This window comes from Emydura macquarii, unplaced genomic scaffold, assembly GCF_026122565.2.
Source record: "Emydura macquarii macquarii isolate MOO-44397 ecotype Brisbane River unplaced genomic scaffold, CSIRO-AGI_Emac_v2 contig_3603, whole genome shotgun sequence".
Lineage (NCBI taxonomy): Eukaryota > Metazoa > Chordata > Testudines > Chelidae > Emydura > Emydura macquarii.
Window position 1 is genome coordinate 18,605 of NW_027133740.1, and position 20,329 is coordinate 38,933.

Consider the following 20,329-nt stretch of genomic DNA (forward strand, 5'->3'; position numbering starts at 1 on the left):
TGAGAATCAGTTACCTGCCACACTAATATTTATGAAAAGCAAAATCATGTGCACGTGCCTATGACATACTTTCTAGCATAAGGAATAAATCTTGCTGTGACATAGAAATGACATGGATTGGAACCATCCCAGAAAAGTCCCCAGCTAAGTTTTTCTTTTTTTTTGTTTTTGTTTTAAACTGGCGATTAAAAAGCTGAGGATAAATGAAGGCTATTCACCAACAGTAATTCTTGTTCTCTGACTGAACTGCCATCCACAGAAACCCAATTTGGGAATGATTGCAAATAAATATCTTAATTCTAAAACAGAGAAGACAAGTGAGGGAATATCTTTTATTGGACAGACTTCTGTTGATGGAAGGTACAAGCTTTCAAGCTACACAGACCTCTTTCTTAGGTCTAATTCCAAGACAGGCTTTCCCAACATATTCATAAGATGGACCACCTCCTAATAAAGAGATTGTATCTCCTGACATTCAAAATCACAAATCCATCCCTGTGGCAACTAGAGCAGCTGCTTACCTGGACAAATAACCTTAGGAGAGTACTTTTAGCTTCTTATAATGCACTTTGGTGGAGGAGAACTGGCACCATGGAGGAGAACTGGAGAGGAGAACTGGCACCAGTAGGAGGAGAACTGGAGGAGCACTGACACCATGTGACCAGCTAGGTTTCTGCTGGCCACCAGAAAGTCCTCAGCAGGCCACCAAAGGGGTCTTGGAGTTGCAGTCACTGTTAACCAAACTTTGAGCCCACTGAGTCTTGCACTCTGTGCCACCTCTTGCTGAAGATTTTCTTCTTAGTGACCAGAACCTCAGTGAGGAGAATTTTGGCACGGTAGTCCCTGATGGCCCACCCACCTGATAACATTCCACAAAGACCCGGCGGTTCCAAGACCTCATTCCAAATTTCTGTTCAACATTGTATCCAACTATATTTCAGACTATACCACCACCTGTATTTCCCACTAACCCTATTAGTTAATATTTCAACCAAAGATTCCCTAACTGCAGCCTGTGTGTAAGGAAATCTCACTGAGTTTAAGGGATGTAATTACATCCACAGGCAACTGGCAATTAGGGATGGTGAGACGGGTATGTCTATACTGATGGTGGCAAAGTCGCCGCCGTCAGATCAATCTTTCTGGATCAAGTGAGCAGTCAGTGTAGACCCGCTCAATGGATCAGGAAGTCGACGCTGGTAATACACCTCCTCAAGTAGCGTAGTGCAGTGCATTGATGACAGCGCAGAAGGGAAGCACAGCAGTCAATGGGAGTTACGCAAGCTACTCTGTAGCTACACTGCCGCCAAATTTCCAAGTAAGTGCAGACCAGGGCTAATTTCCAGCTTTGATGTTCCAGTCCTCAGCGACAAGGATCCCCATTCACCATTGCCCTGCACCTTGTGCCATCACCTACACCAAAGCAGAGTGTAAAACACAATCACTCTGATTTGCACCCACTTTGCACAGGGTGACTGTAAATGATGACACAAGATTCAACACAACTGTGAAACAGACCCTATGTTGTATCTACCTGATGGCTTGTGTAGTGCAGAGTGCAGCTCCATCTGCTGTTAATATGGATATCAGGTGGGGCAACACTTCCTTCTTCTTCGAGTCATGTCCCTGTGGGTGGAGATAAGGCCTCTGATGCTGAGCTGGGAGGGAGGGGATGTGGCTCCACCAGAGCTGCTGGGGGGGGAGGGGGCCCTGCCCCCTTCAAAACACTGAGGGAAGCCTGTAGCACAGCTGCCTCTATCAACAGAAGGGGGAAAAAACACAGGCTGCTTGGGGTGACATCCTTGAGCTGACAGTGCTTTCTCAAGAGATCGTGAGAGCTCCTTCCATAGGTAGCCTGAAACTACAAAACTTTTGACCAGAAGTGTTGGCAACAGCAGAAATTTCAGGAAGATCGAGTCCTCTGGTGAGGAGGCAAGGCGGGGGAGGTTGAAATTTTGGCTTCAAATAGGGAGCTGGCTTCAAATTTACAGTTCTGAAAACTCAGCCTGGGAACTGAAAGTTACATTGGGTTTTTTCCTTCTTACATTTCATCATCATTCAACAACAAAGGATTCTCCAGAACACCAAGTTCCCTCAGTTTCACTTGTGCAACCCTCAAGTGTACAGATTATGCCTTCATTGACACCTCTGCAACTCCCATGGTCTTTAGTGGGTTTGCATGGGTGTAACACCTGGGAACCTGGCAAATAATTCTGTTTACGATGCACAAACAGAAACAGAATCCAGCTTACTCTCTTCTAGCCATTTGGCTCTGCCTGGCTAACAGAAATAAAAAGTAAACTGATATGGGTCTGATACCCACAGGTAGTAAGTGCATTGAGTCAGAAAGGCCATCTGACCATTCACTTTAAATTAACAAGATACGGTTATGTCATTAAAAATGGGCACTGTTACCTATTTATTGTAAAAATGTAAGTATGTGATAACAAAGCAGTGTTACGAAAATTTCTAGAGACCAAAAGAATGTAGAGAACATCAGAATGTCATTCACAGCTGGTGGAATATCATCCCGAATACTCTCACAGAAGCAGGAGCAGATCCATCTGAAGACAGCTAACGTGCTGTCACTGATGAAAATGTAGGAAACAGAAGCTTCTTCAGGGAAGAGATGTTCACTGATGTGAAAGAAGTTACACAGCAAGGCCTGGCCACCAAGACTTCATGACATTAATAGGACACTCAGAGGCTATTTACAAAGGAGGAGGCATCTGTATTAGGCACTAAAACATACAACTGACATAGAACATTGATTGTTAATGGCTGAGTCTAGAATTGTCTAATACTGTTCTTATGCAAAGCCTGTAAAACCCAGTTCACAACATTATGAAACTGGTTTGATTATTAATACTTAGCATTTAGCACTCCTCCTCTGTACATCTTAAAGTGATTCATAACAGTGAGTAACACATCACTGAGCCCCAACACATGGGCTTGGTCTACACTTACCCCAGCGATTCGGCAGCATTCGACGGGAGTTACGCAAACGATGTAAAAATCTTGCGTAACTCTCGTCAACTGCTGTGCTTCTCTTCTGCGCGCCGTCTTCACTGCACTGCGCCGACGGGAACTGTATTCCCGTCGAAGCACCACTACGCCACTTGCCGGGGGGTGGATTAACAGTGTTGACTTCTGGATCAACTGAGTGGGTCTTCACTGACCGCTCAGTTGATCCAGATAAGTTGCCACCGTCAGTATAGACATAGCCATGCTCAGCCACTGTATGTGAAGGCATAAATAGACATCATCCCTGTGCCCTGTAAATCTTACAATCTAAATGGACAAAAGGCTCATCTGTCAAACCCAGAGAATAGAGCTAGCTGGTAGATTTTCTTCTCTTTCCATCACAGACATGTGTTATTACTCACATTATCCATCCAGATGGGCGACTGCTTTGTGGCTCAGAGTGGTTAAGTGAGTTAAGATCACACTGTGAATCAGTAGCATAGCTGGAAACAGAACCCAGACCTTCTGACTCCCTCTCCATTGGACCACAGCCTTCACAATACCTTTATTTTAAAAGAAACTACAATACGCTGCAGCAATAGTCCCAAACACAGCAATAATGCCACCATCAGCTGTAGCATTTGAGAATGTTGTAATATATAGGTTAACCCCATGTTTGAAACCTGCATGATTAGCAGTGTCGGACTATGGGTCAGGAACAAACTTGTAAATGACATGTAGGTAAACAAAAAGTATTAGTTCACACAACATGGCTTATTAGTCATCGTGTGGGCAAGGCCCTAGAGAGATTTTTCAGAATTCAAAGGGTTATGGACTAATGTTACCTAGAAATTCCAACGTCACTATGCCATGACTTTCCATTCAAGAGGTCAGTCGTTTAGTTCAAACTGTAACTTTTGGCATTGGCACAGAGTTATTCTGGAACTGATGACACTGATGACTACTGAAACCGTAAGGGAGAAAAATAAGCAGTAGGTACCTAAAATTGCCCCTCTCTTTTAACTCTCCAGATGCAAACTGAAAGAAGTTTTAAAACTGCTGGGTAGGAAAGGCTTTCTTTTCTGCCTTCAGACCACTCTCTGTCTCTTTCCTTCTTCTTTGGCCTCTTCACACTCCCCCTACTACCTTTTCCCTAGAGTATTAATGGGGAGAAGGAAGCACACTGGCGGACTCCTCTCCATTGTGCACAACCTTCTGTTGGCTCTTCTATCCCCACACTCCGTATGTATCATAAGGTAGGCACACATGCAAATCCTGGAGCAAAACTGCTGGGTGATATCACATAAAAGAGTAAAGTGGAGGCTGCCCCTCAGAGGAACCTCAGCATGCGTTGTGGAGCACCTCTACAGTAAGTTGTTTGGGTGGGACCCTATGTAGGCGTTTTCCTCCCAACTGGGAGTTGGAGATTAGTATGGATCTTGTGAGGTAAGTACACAGGGACATCTTTGTATACACACAGTTTGTGCAGCCCTGAGATCACAAAATTGCAACAGCTTCATTTACGTTCGGGAGGGTGAAGGAGGGGAGAAGGGGGGAAATCTTGCCATAGGTTTGAAATGAAGTTATCTATCAGATTTTTCCCAGACAGAGATAATGGAACATAATTCAGGACTGAAGGATGCAATATGCTACATATTTGGCACTCTAATTTCTCTTAATCCACCTGGAAATTGAACACAACAAAACAAAACCCTACAGTTGAAAGGCATAAATCACACCTGTAACTCAGACACTTGTTTGACATTTAAATGAATTCAGTGGAGTTCATACTTTAGTCTGTCTTAACGCATTATTGGCACTAACTTGTTGGATCCAATAGCATGTACACAATGTGCTCAGAGTCTGATTCAATAACCTTGATTATGCTGAAGAGACAGAAATCTGGAAACTGTAGCTGGCACAGTGAAACAACTGCTTAAATGAGATATAACAACGTATGGTTATAAACAGAGAGTTTACGAGAGCTTAGCTGAGCTGAATTCTACACAGAGAGTCAGAAGAAACATTCATTATTAATTTACTTTCCAAGGTGTCAAAAACAACAAACAAAAGAGAGAGCTTATCAAGAAGCTACACAAGTTGGAAGATTTGATCTTCAGCAGACGATTAATAGGGAAAGAAAGGCGGCCATTTTATAGCCAACGCAACATGAATTGAATGAAAAGATTGTACTTAAGGTCCAGTTCTGATGAACTGTACACACCACAAACAAATAATTCTAGGAAGCGCTGCATGTCTGGGAGTGGCCAAAAACACCCAACCAAACAAGGTGGCCCATGCCAAGTCTGTTAGCAGATTTGATCATCCTAGCCAGCTGCTGTTACCTGCCTCTTCCTGGATACACAACTTATTCAACACCCGTGTTTCTCTGGGTTGCCAGTACAGCCTTTTTACCCCAATCATCTTTTCAGGACTCTTGCCTGTGAATATCGAGTGATCCTGGCTACTTCTCCTAACTTTATTTCGAGGGCCCTGCAGATCTCTTTAAAGCCCACCAACTGACTACACTTCCGACTTTTGCTGGGTTTAAATAAACGTCTAGTGTTTTGTCAATCGGACTAAACATAACATAAACCTAACAATAACGTTCGGTAACCTTCCTACTTCTTACTCCAACAGGGACAGCCTATTCCTATAAGGACTCAGCCCTACTTCCCCTCATGACCGCAGTGTAGCCTCCGACTCCCTCTGGGATCCTGCTCCTTCTCCTCACAGCAGCCAACAATCCTACAAACTCAAAACTCTCCAAGTCCCAAGCAGGCAAACTGGGTGGAGCTTCCTAGAAGTCCAGGTCAATATGTCTTTGTGCACCCTGTGCCATATGTTCTTTTTGATCTTCTTCCTACAACATAACCTATCATACAATTTTGCTTAACATTTTATCCTATGACAACATCAAAGAATTTTCAACCCAACATAGTTGTTTCTCCACCCAAGTTCATGGCCCAGCTGCATCCATTTGCTTCTGCCCTTCTACGCCAGCAAACTCTGTAGGTCCTATGGTGCTCAGAGATCGATCAATCAGGTTTACAAGTGGTTTGTCTTCAGCCAATAGAATACCAATCTTGCTACTCCACCAGGAATGGGTTACGAAGGATGCTAGGGTTGAAATCCTGGCCCCATGACACTCAATGGGAGTTCTGCAATTCACGTCAATGGGGCCAGGATTTCACCCTAGGAATGCAAGGCCCGAGGTAGGTGTTTTGGTTTATTTTTTATTTTATATTTTGAATTGTGCATTTCTCCAACCCCAAGCTTTCTACATTGTGAACAGATTCTTTATTGTAGTCTTGCCCATTTGCACTGCCCTGGGATGCCCAGTACCAAAATGCTCCATTCAATAGAATCATTTTATACTCTTACTGTTTACAGTCTCCCTTCAAAGTGGCTTCAGTTTAATTTCATATTTTATCTTCAAACTATTTTCCTTATATGTTCAGTTATATTATCTGGTTTTGGTTTGTTTGCTTTTTTAAATAACGTATTAATTAACCTTATACAGTGTCTTGTGGACACCTTCCCTACGATTTGCAATTACAGCAATCATTTCATAGAAAAATAATATGATAAAGGTAATCTATTCTTAGCTGTTAACGTATTCCAGCTGCTGGGAACAAAGAGAAATATCACCACTATATGAGAGTTCAGGCACCCATAAATCACAGCTTGAAAGCCAATAGCATGGAGCCCTGGTATCCATCCTAAATAGGAGGTTTTCTCACTGAAAAAAAGAGACAGGTCACAGTGGGAGATCACAGAACAGGGTGGGCGTGGTTTGGCTAACTGAAATAGATCACCTATTTCAAAGTTTACTAAAAATGCCTTAGTTTGGCAAGTGTAGAGTGTATCAAAGAGAAGAAACAATAGAGAGTGAGAAAGAGATGGCTGGAAAGGGCAAATGTTCTTAGCAAAGAACTGGAACATAACAGAAAGCGAGCTCATTGTATGAGGCTCCAAAACAATTTTTAGAGAAATAGTGCCACAGGCAGAAAGAAAATTGATAAAAGCTGCACACTGAGATGTTGGGGATAACTGAGCTTTCAGTCACTCTGATTGTTTCTCTCCTGATTGTGCAGTTTCTGAAGCTGCAATGGACACGTAGCCGGCTTCCTCCTGGACCAACTCCCCTACCCATTATTGGCAATTTATGGCTGTTGGACTTTAAACTTCACCGAGAGAATCTTGTTAAGGTATTTCTTTTTGCAGAATTCTGTACTTGACTGAAGTAGAGAGGGTTGGAATGGTTTGGATGGATTTAAAAGAGGTACTGCAAAGGAGTTACCCAATCAATCGTGGGGTATTCTCCAACCTGACTTAATTATTACCCAAACACAAGCGATATGGGGAATGCATTACTAGGGGGGGAAAAAAAAAGAATAGCCACTTTAGGTTGCTATTTTTCACCTTTGATTTTGCTGTTCTCTCTCTCTCTCACTCCGATATAAGGCTGTCCAAATATATACATGTATACAATGTACAGTGAGAATAGCAATAAGAGCCTGATTCAAAACCTGTTGAGATCCATGGGACTCTTTCCATTGCCTTCACTGGATTTTGGATCAGGCCCTATGTTTCCAAAGTTGTTCTAAGACAATTTAGATATCCTGTTTTGCTAGAGGTTGAACAGCTTGTCACTTCTCTGGTATTTCTTCCTGACTGCAAGTAGCACTGGGCAATAGATACAGAAAACTCAGCCCACTTCTAAAAAGCAACTCATTACATTCTACTGATGTTTTGGATTCACTCTCTACTATATATATTATGGGTGTCTCATTCTATAAGGCATCTCTATGGCAGGACTTCCCTTGCAGGAGGCACTGTGATATATTGGCATTAATATCAATGGAATGTCTCCAGGCTGAGAGAACTTTGATCTCCATAACATGGCCAACTGTACACTCAAAACTGGCTGGATTTTATTTATTCATAAAACAAAACTTTGCAATACTCCCAGACAATTGATTTTAAGATGGAGTAAGAAAAACCATATTCCTGTTTTGCTGAAGTGCCAGGCTCTTGAGAAATAGTTTAAATAATTGCAATAGTAAGAAATTCACTTCAAACTCTCTTTCAGGAGAAAATACAAGTATAACCTGAGAGAAGGCAATGAGAAGGAATTTAAGAAAAATCACAACAAAGCAATAAGAAAAAAAAAGAAACGTAGAGTGCAAAAATAGTTCTTTGCCTACACTGACAGTAAGAAAAGGAAACACATACAATACTTCTCAGTAAATGAAAGCAACAGAAAAAAGCAAATACTAAAAACCACCACCAAAAATACTATGTATATCTGTTTATTCATTTTGACTTTGAGCTGATGTAATATTTTAGTAGAAGGTCTTTGGTTCTCCTTTTGTAGTGTTTTTCCCCTCCTGTTGAGTGATGTTCTAATGCTTAATATCCACGTTGCATAAAATAGAGAGGGATTGGCCTTCCACACCCAAACTGTGTTACATTAGGAGGCTAAATTCTGTTGTAAACTCTAATCCAATTCAGTCAGAGGCAAATGGGTTTAGTCAGTTAAGAGAACATCCAAAAGAACCCTTTTAACAGGTCTGCTGGTTGCTTTTCACTTTTATGACTTATGGTTATAAACTCTCCAGTTAACCAACATATATGGAAACATCTATACAGTGTGGATGGGTCAGACACCTGTGATTGTACTGAATGGATACAAAGCAGTAAAAGATGGCCTTATAACCCATTCAGAAGAGATATGTGGACGGCCTCTCACACCCTTCTATAGGGATTTGATGGGAGAAAAAGGTAAAAGATATTATTCTTTAGCAAGAAATACTATTGAAGTATAAAGATGGCACTCTAAGGAAGAAAGAGTTCTTCCCAGGACTGTCTCACTATGTGATATTTACACAGCTGGATAATGGGCTGCATGCAGAAATGGAAAACTAAAAGGAAAAAAAAAAAAGCTAAATCCTGTACTACTTACTCACACAACACACCATTGACTCTATTTTTTTTTCTTTCCAATGGATTCAGAGAAAGATTTCCCTATCAAGTTGGCCTTAATTTGGCTTAATTTTAAAGAGACGTCTCCACATACAAAACCCCCACAACTGACACGTATTCAAAGGTTTGCTTGTAGAATTAAGCGCGTTAGACACATCAGTAGATGTGCTATTCTATCCTCTCCAAAAGCTGTCACTGTGGAGTTTCTGGGGATAGGCCTCTAAAAAGATATATAATTATACTAATGGTGTTAGAAACACAAGTTACGGATCACAGCTCAAAATCTGTATAGTACGTTATTGTTTCCTCTTGTTAGAAAAATGCATCTTAATTTAAATTTACCTTCTGATATAAAAGGGTTTCCTTCCTAGCAAGAGCATAAGCATGCATCTATTGTTCTCAGGCATTTTCCTGACAAGTGGTCACACCTGGAAGCAGCAGAGACGCTTTGGCATGACGTTTCTAAAGAGCCTGGGACTGGGTAAGAAAAACCTGGAGCACCGAATACAAGAAGAGAGCAGACACCTGGTGGAAGTCTTTGCGAGTAAGAAAGGTAAGTTCTTTGAAAGATTGAAATTTAAAGTTGTTCCCTGTATACAAGTCAGGCTGTGGGAGCAATAACAAGTCTAAAAGCACTTCTGTTCATGAATGATACAGAGATAGTACTTCATGTTGGTCAGATCGTTACAGGTTTCTTAATTGCCTCAGGGAATGAAGCACCTTAAAAGGAGTGCTCAGTTTTGAGTGTACAGATTGACATTTAACATTGTTTTTTTAAATTAATACACTGAAACAAATTTTTATTTCTCGTATCAGTGTCCTAATGACAACACGGGGAGCTAGAACAACCCCTATATTTAAGTTGCCTAACACTTTCCATTATAAAAAATTCTTATATTACTGTTGCACAAAACATAACTTGCTTTTTCCCTGTTTTCTTTAAAAAAAAAGAAACACCTAGGAATTACACACAGAAAACCACGTTAAAATCATGTTATTTAGATTGCGAAGTCAAACACTCAAAAGTTAGGAAATGCCAGAAGGAAGGTTGCTGTTGCAACCTGAATTCTGCTCTCTTGTACAAATTCATTACGATAGCCTTTAATTACCTGATCATATATTCCACCACCCCCATCCCTAGGACCTCTGCGTCATTCATTACTTTATTCAGTCTGGATGCACAAAACAGCAAAATTAACCCTGTCCAGTCAACTTTTAATGGGGCATTTTCTAACTTTTGAGTGCTTCACTTTGCAACCTAAACAACATTATTGTAATGCGGTTTTGTAGTTCGTAATATCAATTTAAATTGAGACAAGGTATATATGATAATATACCTTACATTTTAAGGATTGCTTTGCAAATGTGAATACTTGGAAATATTCTGTTAAGGCCTCAATCCAGCTCCCACTGTAATCACTCAGTTTTTCCACCTCCCTAAAAGAGCAGTGATGTAACAATCTTTTTCATTTTACAAACATATTTTTGACACAGAGGAAAGCCTTGAGCTGAACCATGTTTGTCATTATACTCTCTGAAAAAAATTAACTTAAATTTTAAACTGCACCTAAGGTCCTGTGGTGATGAGACATTTTAAACCTTGGAAGAAACTGAAACTTTGGCAGTAAAAAGGGAAAATTTTAAAATTCTGCCTAGAAACTGAGGACCAATACTCCTGTTCCAATGCATGGCACAGAGGGGAGCAAAAATGCAGTCTTCCACACAAAACAGGCCACAGACCAGACAGGGAAAGGTAGATGCAAGGTTTGTTTCCTCGAAACATATATTCAGTAGCATCCTTCCATAGTTAAGGACAAGGACTAACAAAAATAAAATTCCAAAAATACCTTTTTCTAAAAGAACTGAAGGAAGTCCTCTCCAGATGCTAGTCCTTTCATTTAGTTTACATTAAACAGAATTCATTCCTTTGTAAAAGTCTCTTATCTAAAAGTAGTTCAATCCCCTTTATATTGTACAGCTGCTAACACCATTGTGCAGAGCTTCTTTAATGTCCCTTATTAACACTCCTCACCATAGTTCATTCAGTGGTTCTAACTAACACCTGCTGTATTTACAGGGAAACCCTTCGACCCCCACAACCCCATTGTCCAGGCTGTCGCAAGTGTGATTTGCACAGTGGTTTTTGGTCATCGCTTCTCCTGTGAGGATGATTCCTTCAACAGACTCATCAAAGCAATCTATTTTGTGATCTACTTCCAGGCTACTATCTGGGGCAGGGTGAGCATTCAGTTTTTCCGTTTCTTATCACTGTAAAGTTTATCTGTGTTTCCTGAATGGTCACTGTATATACATACTACAGAGAGATGGACATCTACCACAGGACCTAATTTCAAAAAGTTTTATACAGGATTTTTGCTTATAAAGTAATAAATATGCACTTCATAGATCTCATATCTCATTTATAGGACACATCAGCAGATCATATGGCCCAGATTTGAGTTATTATTACAAATCTTTACCACTTTTGGCAGTAGATTCCCATGATTTAATCTAGATTTAATGCGTTTCAAAATTAAGAAATCTTTACATATACATGAGAGTCTTGAACCAGATTTCTAAATGCTAGCATTAAACCTAACAAACACTCAATCTTGGAATACTGATTTTGTACTTGGAAACTGAGACAGGAAAATTCAGTTAATAAAATCCAAAATTTTGTCATTTTGAGCAGGTTTCTGATCAGTCATGCTCAAGATCTGATCTACAAATCCTAAACTTATATTCTATACTGCAGTCTCGCTCTCAGAATTTAGATTTAAGCATAGGCTTGTCTAAAATTTTTAATTAACCTGAATGTATATTCTGTTTGGATAGTGCTTTTTCTTCTCTTTTGAAGGCCAGAAGGGGCCATCAGAATCATCTAATCTGACCTCCTGTATAAGATAAGCCAGAGAATTTCATCATGACTAAGGCATATTTTAAAACATATCTGAAGTTTTTCTGTTTTCTGGCATTCTAGTATTCACTGATGGTATTTTTGGGTACCCTGAGGCCTTCAAGTTGGGGTGCCTTAGAAAGTAAAACATAAATGTAAGTGAACTCAGTGACAGCAAAAGTTACTCTATTGACAGCCCTTGACACTGAAATCCTCTGTCCATATAAGAAACACAGCATAAGCAATGTAAAACAAAGCTTCCCACAAATGACTCCCTAACAGTGCATCTCATCTCATCTCTGTTTCGGAGGGAACATACCTAGGAATGAGAGTTCAGCCTCCAGACCCTCTCAGTCCTCCATCTCTTTAGTGAGGAGGTTAAGCATGGTGACAATTGTCAGCATGGTTTTATAGTATAGGCACTCCACCTGCTCCCTAGAAACTAGACTCTGGATACTACCCTCAGCTCACTACATATAAGTCAATGAGCAGATGTCATCTCTCCACAACTTCTGATCAACACGCTCCATGGCCTGGGCTCATGGTGTCCCTGGGTATGTCTACACTGCAATAAAACAGCCGCAGCTGGTCCTTATCAGCTGACTCAGGCTCAGGGGGCTCAGGCTGCAGGACTATAAAATTGCCGTGTAGATGTTCAGGCTGGAGCCTGGGCTCTAGAACCCCACGAGAGGGGAGAGTCCCTGAGTCCAGGCTCCAATCTGACCCTGAACATCTGCACTGCAATTTTATATCCCAGCAGCCTGAGTGCCGGGAGCCCAAGTCAGCTGAGAGTGGTCAGACAAGGGTGTTTTATTGCAGTGTAGACATAATCTAAAAGACAGTCTAACGCTCCAGGACAAGGACCGTGGTCGACAACAATGCTCCTCTGGCACAATGGAATGCTCAACAATAAGAGTAAAGCACCTTGGACTTTCTCTGGGGGTGATCCGAGACTGCGGAATGAATTCCCCCAGCCACTAAGGTTCATGACAAACCTCGCCACTTTCCACTCCTAATGCAAGGTGCATTTCTTTAACCTCACTTTCTCTTACCAAAACACAGAGCAACAGGTATATTTACATAGAAAAATCCACCCTACCGAAACAAAAGATTCGACTGCACACACTTCTCCCTCTGGGGAGAGGATGAGGTAACGAACAATGTGATTGATGTGTAGACCCATTGCTTAATGAATACCAGAAAGCACTCAGATACTACCATGACGAGCACAGTATAAAAATCTATATAGAACAGAACATCAGTTCGGCCCAGATCAGAACTGACCACTTACAGCAGACGTTAGAGGTTTCATATCCCTGCTAGAATTGCAAGCCCTCTAGTCCCTTCATGCTTTTATTTAAGTTTTCATGACATTTTAAATTCACTCAGGTTCACTTGATTATATCAAAAAACTTACATCATCTCCCCTTTGTTTTACTATAGATGTATGATGCTTTCCCATGGTTGATGCATCGTCTCCCAGGACCTCATCAGAAAGTGTTTGTGTACAATGATTTTATGCACAATTTAGTTAAGAACGAGGTCCGAAGTCATGAAGAGAGATGGAAAGCAGAGGATCCACAGGATCTCATTGACTTCTACCTGGCTCAGATAGCAAAAGTAAGTGCCTGTACTTTGTATAATATTAGTTTCTCCTGAACCTCACTGGCCACTGCAAAGAGACAGTTTGCAAAATAATTTTATAGATTAATATTTTGAATCTTCCTGTAATGTTGGACTTCAGAAGCATTTGATTTTTGGGTTTTTTCCCTCCCATTTGTTGGACATTTCATGAGATGTTTTCATCAAACAACATAGTAGCAGGGTCAGCTGCTTCCCGCATGCCCCTCTTTGTGGCTAGGGGTGGTGCTGCAGTGCCCTGCCTCAGTTTCCCCTCTTTGTTCCTCAATAAATTCTAAAGAGGCTTTCAAAACTCCAGTAGCAGCACTTCTTTGGGCTGATTTTAACAACATAATGTTCCAAAACAAACACAAAAATTCTTCCACTCAGCCTTAAGCTGGGCAGAGACCCTGTTCGTGGAAGTATTGTCTCTTCCTCTGTTCTCTAAGCCACTGGAGAAGACATAAGGCCTGGCCCCCTTCTTTATCTCTCCCCGAAAAAAAAAAAAAAACCCACAAAAAAACACCTTCCCAATGGATCTTTCTACCCAGCCCCAATTCCCTTCCTCTGGAACCATTCTCTCTCCCTGCAACTTCACTCTGTAACCCCCACCCATTTGATCGTCCACAGGCCTCTGTTTTTCTAGCCCCCACAGAGGTATGGTTTAGTCACATACCTGCCTATTACATGACTTGATTCATTCTCTCCACCTGGGGAAGCAAATTAGCTGTGTCACAGGTGGGCTGAGATCTCTCTCTCTTTAGAAGGGCCAGACAATCTGTGAAAAATATGTTAATTACTACATAGTCACCAGGACCTCTGTAGAACCTTCTGCTTTCAAACCTTGTGAATGTCACCTACAGACCAAAGATGACCCCACCTCCACCTTTAATGAAGATAACATGGTTCAAGCTGTGGTTGATCTTTTGCTGGGAGGGACAGAAACCACAACCATCACCCTGTGCTGGGCACTTCTCTATATGCTGCAATACCCAGATATCCAAGGTGGGTGAATGCGCATCAAAAGGGACACATTAAAGTTTGCACATCATGACTAAACAAATATTAGCTCAGATTATCAGTGTGCTGTAAAATAAAATGACCTGCCAGCAATAAACATCAGTGCTCGGCTGTTAATATCTAACAACAGCTCAGAAAGGAGAATTTAATCTATGAAATTTCATGAAAGGAAATGGAAATGTGCTGTCTCCCCACCGGTTGCCCGAAATGCAACACCAGCAAGAGTTTATATAGGTTATTAGTCTCTCCCCTTCCTACTAAGACAAAAGAAAGGGGAGGTTGCAGGCTAAAGAGGCAATTTCACAAGCATATTTTCTCTAATACTTTCCTCGCTGCCAAAGTGGAAATAGTGACGAGAACATAAAAATTTACCGCATCAGGCATGTATTTATAACTTTCCTAACAAAAGAGAAGGTGAATATAATGGGAATATGTCTATGTCCCTCATTTCATTTATTTCTGGAGGCAGGAACATGCAGGCACTTCTGTAAAGATTAATTTGAAAGAAAAGTACCATTTGAGAAATTACCTTGAGCTCTGGGGATGCACACTCTCTCTCTAAAGAGCAACTTCAGACCAATGCAGGGATCAAACCACACTCCAAAGCATCTCATGGCAAAGTATTCTTATTTTATAAACCCTGGATAGTATATGTTTAGTCAAGGGACACATAGCAAGTTAACATGGCTTTGTAAAGAGACAGACATATTGAAAAAAAAATCAGAGAAAGGGATGAAAAATATTTATTATAAGTAAAACTGAGTATTTCTTGCAGAGAAAGTCCAGAAGGAGCTAGAGGCTGTTCTGGAACCTTCCCAACTAATCCACTATGGGGACCGGAAGAAACTGCCTTACACAAATGCTGTGATTCATGAGATCTTGCGCTACAGCAACATTACTGCTGTAGGGGCCCCTCGACAGTGCATGAAGAGTACAACAGTGCTGGGGTTTCCTATTGAAAAGGTACAATGGTATTCTCCATGTAAATAAACCCTGCTTCCATCTAAAAGCTTTGCATCATTATTAAGTATTTATGTTGCACTCATGTCTAGCAATCCTAATCAAGGATCCAGGCCTCACTGTGGTAAGAACTTCGGAAAAATAGCAAAGAAGATCATCCCTGTCCCAGAACACTTTCAGTTTCTACATAAGACAGGTAGACAAAACAGACAAATAGGGTAGAAGTAGGTTGGAAGTAGAAAAATTAACACAGTTCAGCAGAAAGTCTTGACTTGGCACTTGCCTAACCAATGCCAAGATGTGTAGGCATCATGGCAGAGAGTAGGTTTTTTAAAGGAGGATAGGGTGATGCGCTCTATGAATTTGATTGGGCATTTTTCCCCGCACACACGAGAGGATCATGGGAGAAAGCATGGAGGTGTTAGAGGGAGATGATGATTAGGGTTGGAGGCAAAGCAAAGGCAGGACCCAACAGATCTTATAAATGGAAAGAGATGGCTGATGTGGTTAGAGTGACAAGCCATGAATACAATCTTAGTAGCAGAATTTTTAATACACTTGAGACAGACAGTGTAGCTGACATCAAGGCCAGAGAGGACATTACAGGGCTCCTGGCATAAAACGATGAGATTAGATGACAGTCTGGACACAGATCAGGCCAAATCTTGGAAGTATTATGTTGGTGGAAAGCAGCAAGATTTGGCTGCAGTCTGGATTTGTGGGTTTGTAGAGAAGGCCAAGTTGAAAATAACATCCAAATTATGGCTTGCAGTGACCTGGAGGATGGTGCTGTTATCCGCAGTGATGTAGGAAATGGAGAAAAGAAGCCAAAACTCAGTTTTGACCACGTTGTATTTAAGGTTCCAGCTAGACATCCATGAAGAAAAGAAGTCTAAAATGTAGAACTGGATGAAGAGGAACTCAAGGCAGTGCTGAAAGAATTCTATGTGTGTGGAGGTGGAGGGGAAAGGGAGAGGGGAACTGTCACTGGAGAGGCAAGTGGGTTCAAGATTAGATTTTTTCATGATAGGGAAGAGAAAAGCATGCATTTATTGTGAAGGGAAGACACCTGGGAGGAGTGAGAGGTTAAGAGAAGAGCAAGGAAGAGGGTGAATGGGGTCAAGGGAGATATGGAGGGAGGGTAGGATCGAGTTGCTGGGACAGCTAGAAGATTAGAGGAAGGCAGATGATCAGACTCTGTATCAATGACAGAGGAGAAGGAGAGAGTGTGATAAAAGAAGAGAGAGGGCAGGAAGAGGGGAAGGCAGATAGGATCTTGTCAATTTGCAACAGAACATTTGAGGATAGTACTATCAGATGTGACCCTGGTGACCAAGCTGATATACAGAGAAATGAGGTTAGACAGTCTATGAGCCACACAGCTGCTATACAAAGGCATAGCCTTGCTGATGTCAATGAAGCTACACTGATTTACATAAGCTGAGAATCTGGTCCTGTTTTCTCTACATAACTAACAAAGACTAATTCACAAATAGAGAATTAAGTTTTGCTTCTTTTTCAGGGCACAATTGTATTGCCAAACTTACACTCTGCTGTATACGATTCTGAGCACTGGGAGACCCCATGGAAGTTTAACCCAAGTCACTTTCTCGATTCAAATGGCAACTTCGTGAATAATGAAGCATTCTTACCTTTCTCAGCAGGTAACGCATTGACATCTAAATCTGCCTCGTCTGTATATCTTGGGGTAAGAGCTAAGGAAATTGTCAGTTTCTAAAGTTAAAAACATGGATGATACACCACTCAGGTAAAATCATCTTACTAATAAACAGCAGGGTTTTAGGTCAGGAATTCTAATGTAATGGACATAAAAATATGCAGATGTCTTGCATTTCACACCTACACATAACCAAATTGAAGATGCATACAAACAAGGGAGAAATCGACCTATCTGAGGTACTTACATGCACCTCAAAATCTTTAATTGAACCCATGAGGTAGGGAAATGCTGTTATCCCCATTTTACAGATGCCAAACTGAGTGACAGAGAGAATACATGACAAGCAGGAAGTCAGTCGTGGAGCAGGAAATTGAACCTGGGTTTTCCAAGGTTTAGGGAAATACCATAACCGCTGAACAATCCTTCCTCTGTAGTAGCTAGAGAAAACTAGAACTCATTAATATCTTCAGAGGAACATCACTAGGGAGATCTTTAGTCAGAATGAGACTCTTCAACAGCAATATTACACACTACATGGCATGAGAAACAAATATCTAGCCTTTGATTGGATAGACAAACAAACAGACAAAAAGTAGTAAGGAATGGACAGTTGACCAAAAATTAGCCCTGCAAGTATGCACATCAGATTCCCTGGGAATCAGGTTGGAAACAAAAGCAGCACAAAGCAGCAAACAGGTCACAGTAACTGGAGATTTAATTGTAAAAATAAATAAAAATATTAATAGAGCAACCAGCCACCCAGACAGAATGTTAGCTGGGCAGCAGCAATGTAAAAAAGGATTGAGGGCTCAATATAGGTGGACAGATTAACTATGAATTTACTGTGTCTTGCTGTGGCAATAAAGGCAAATACTATCCTGGGAAGTATATACAGCAGCCAGATTAAACAGAGCAAATCTAATTTTCAAAAGTGGCTGCCGAAGCTGTGCAGATCCTGCAATCATGTACGCAAACAGGCCCTCTCACAACTGCAAAAAAACAATCGAGGCAACCATCTAAAAACTGGGCATGGTAATTTTTCGTTTTTGGTTTACACAGATCACAGAATAGAAAAACAGAAGTGGGTATCTCGATGTACATTCTGAAAGCACATTGCCAGGATAAATCATCATCATTAACTGGAGTTGCATGTTTACCTTCCTATGCACATCTTCAAAATGCTACCCCATGATTTTTTTCCAAAGATAAGAGAGTCTAGTAGATATAAGGTTCCTCAGAACTTAACTCTTAAACTGAAACATTTGTAACTGGCAGAGAAAAGTGGGGAGAGGGTGGAACTTCATCACTGTAAATATACCATAGTGACAGAGGCTATGCCTAAACTTGGAGCTAGGGGTGTGATTTCCAACTCAAGCCAACATATCAGCTCTGTGTAAACTAGCATGCTAAAAACAGAGTGTAGAAGCAGCAGCATGAGTGACAGGCGGAGCTAGCAGCTCCAACTACGTACTCATCTGAGATGCTAGCTACATACATGGGACAGCCGGCCCTTCCCACTGGTCCCACCATGGCAGCCACACTTTATTTTTATTGAACTAGCATGGGTATCTCCATGACCTGCCTGTGAATTACATCCCCAGCTCGAACTGTAGACATACCCAGGGCGAGATATCTATTCTTTAGTTGAGAGATGCTAGAAAGTATATAGATTATTTCTTCCTGAGGCAGCTTCTCACCTTAGAGTCCATGAGACTCAGAAGAATTTTGTTTGGAAATTCACTTTTCTATAATCATTTGTAGGAGTAATTCCCTCTCCTTGTTCCTTCTGTAGGGCATCGGGTGTGTTTGGGGGAACAGATGGCAAGAACTGAGCTCTTCATCTTCTTTGCCAACCTTCTGCGGGCGTTCAAGTTCCAGCTTCCAAAGGGAGTGAAGGAAGTCAATCTAGACTATATTTTAGGGGCTATATTGCAGCCACATCCATATAAGCTCCTTGCCGTTCCACGCTAGTCTGCAATGAACCATAGAGTGGAGACTATTCTGTCAGGGATTTTTTTTTAATATCCATCTTGTACTTTATCTTATTAGTCTTATTTGATAATTCAATATCGTGACAGTGGATGGAGATGTTTTTATTTCAGAACACACACCTATTAAATTTTAACTTTTAAAAAATAAATGCATTTGCCAAAGTTCAAGAGATCTTCAGTGTACACAAGTGCGAGGTAACACCTATTGGAAAGAATTATCTAAACTATTTCTACACAGTAAAGATGATGATGAATTAGCTGAAGCACTTTAGAAAAGATCCGCACATTATCATGCAGAACTTAGAGATGTCTGCTCAATGTACTAATAAGATATTAGACTGTATTACAAGTTAGTCAAAAACAGCATCAAATGAAATGAATGATTCAGTCCCACCACTGCTGCACAATTGTCCAGGTGCAATAAAGATGCATTATTTTAAGTGAACTTCAGTGTGCTCCATTCATTCTTCTGTGTTCACAAAACCTCTCTTCTCTCCCTCATGGTTCATTTCACACATTTTTCTCCAAAGGCTACTGATGTACTTTGGGTCCCTTTCTCTTTGCTCTCTCTGGGAGGACTATTTGCAGTAGTAACGGTAAGTATGTGCACGTCTGCAGTATCAGGGCCCCTCATAATCACCTTTCATTTGAAAATCACTTTGGATTTAGCAATGTGACATGTCACTTTCGTGTTACTGCTTCTTTTTGTCCGTCTTCTTCTCCTGGTTTCCTCATGAAATGTTTACTGTCTCTTTACAAGCTGCTTATGCATGTTTTTTTATATCAATCATGGCACCTTTAGGAACCAACTACTTTTTTCTTAGAAATCCCTCATTTCTTCTTACAACTCCATCTTCTTTTCAGAAGTTAGTGGAACATCATTCTATCATTGATTACTTTAAGTAAGGGCACTGAACTTTTGAGAACTGAAGACATTAGATCAAATTACCACCATTTCTTAGGGCCAAGCCTAGCTATAGCAACATTCTATGCAAATTAAGGGTTTGGTACACTTCATACTATCTTTTGTTGCATCACCACCCCACTCCGTTCAACAAAACATATTGTCCCCTATTGATTTCACTTCTGAAAATGTTCTGTTGTTTCCAACTCAGCTGTAAGCAGCCTAGTTTTTTCAGTTTCTGAAGTTTAATGGGAAAAAGTGTAAAAGATTCTGGAGTGTAATTTGAAACTGAAAGTATCATTCTG

At 40.9% G+C, this 20,329-nt stretch overlaps 1 protein-coding gene across 4 annotated transcripts; it reads left to right on the plus strand.

Moving 5' to 3' along the window:
* Positions 1 to 5,643: 5,643 nt before the first annotated feature.
* On the plus strand, positions 5,644 to 19,559 carry LOC137145708 (cytochrome P450 2J2-like). Of its 4 annotated transcripts, none has more exons than XM_067536619.1 (10): positions 5,644 to 5,776; positions 7,062 to 7,175; positions 8,589 to 8,751; positions 9,356 to 9,505; positions 11,030 to 11,190; positions 13,292 to 13,468; positions 14,332 to 14,473; positions 15,264 to 15,451; positions 16,971 to 17,112; positions 18,922 to 19,559. In XM_067536619.1, exons 3-10 carry the CDS (start codon positions 8,625 to 8,627, stop codon positions 19,098 to 19,100), a joined length of 1,266 nt encoding a protein of 421 aa, XP_067392720.1. In that variant the 5' UTR covers positions 5,644 to 5,776; positions 7,062 to 7,175; positions 8,589 to 8,624; the 3' UTR covers positions 19,101 to 19,559. The 4 variants fall into 4 exon arrangements, with proteins under 4 accessions (XP_067392720.1, XP_067392718.1, XP_067392717.1 ...); XM_067536617.1 differs by lacking the exon at positions 5,644 to 5,776 and adding an exon at positions 5,804 to 6,179 and having other exon boundaries at positions 18,891 to 19,094; XM_067536616.1 differs by lacking the exon at positions 5,644 to 5,776 and adding an exon at positions 5,808 to 6,179.
* Positions 19,560 to 20,329: the final 770 nt, after the last annotated feature.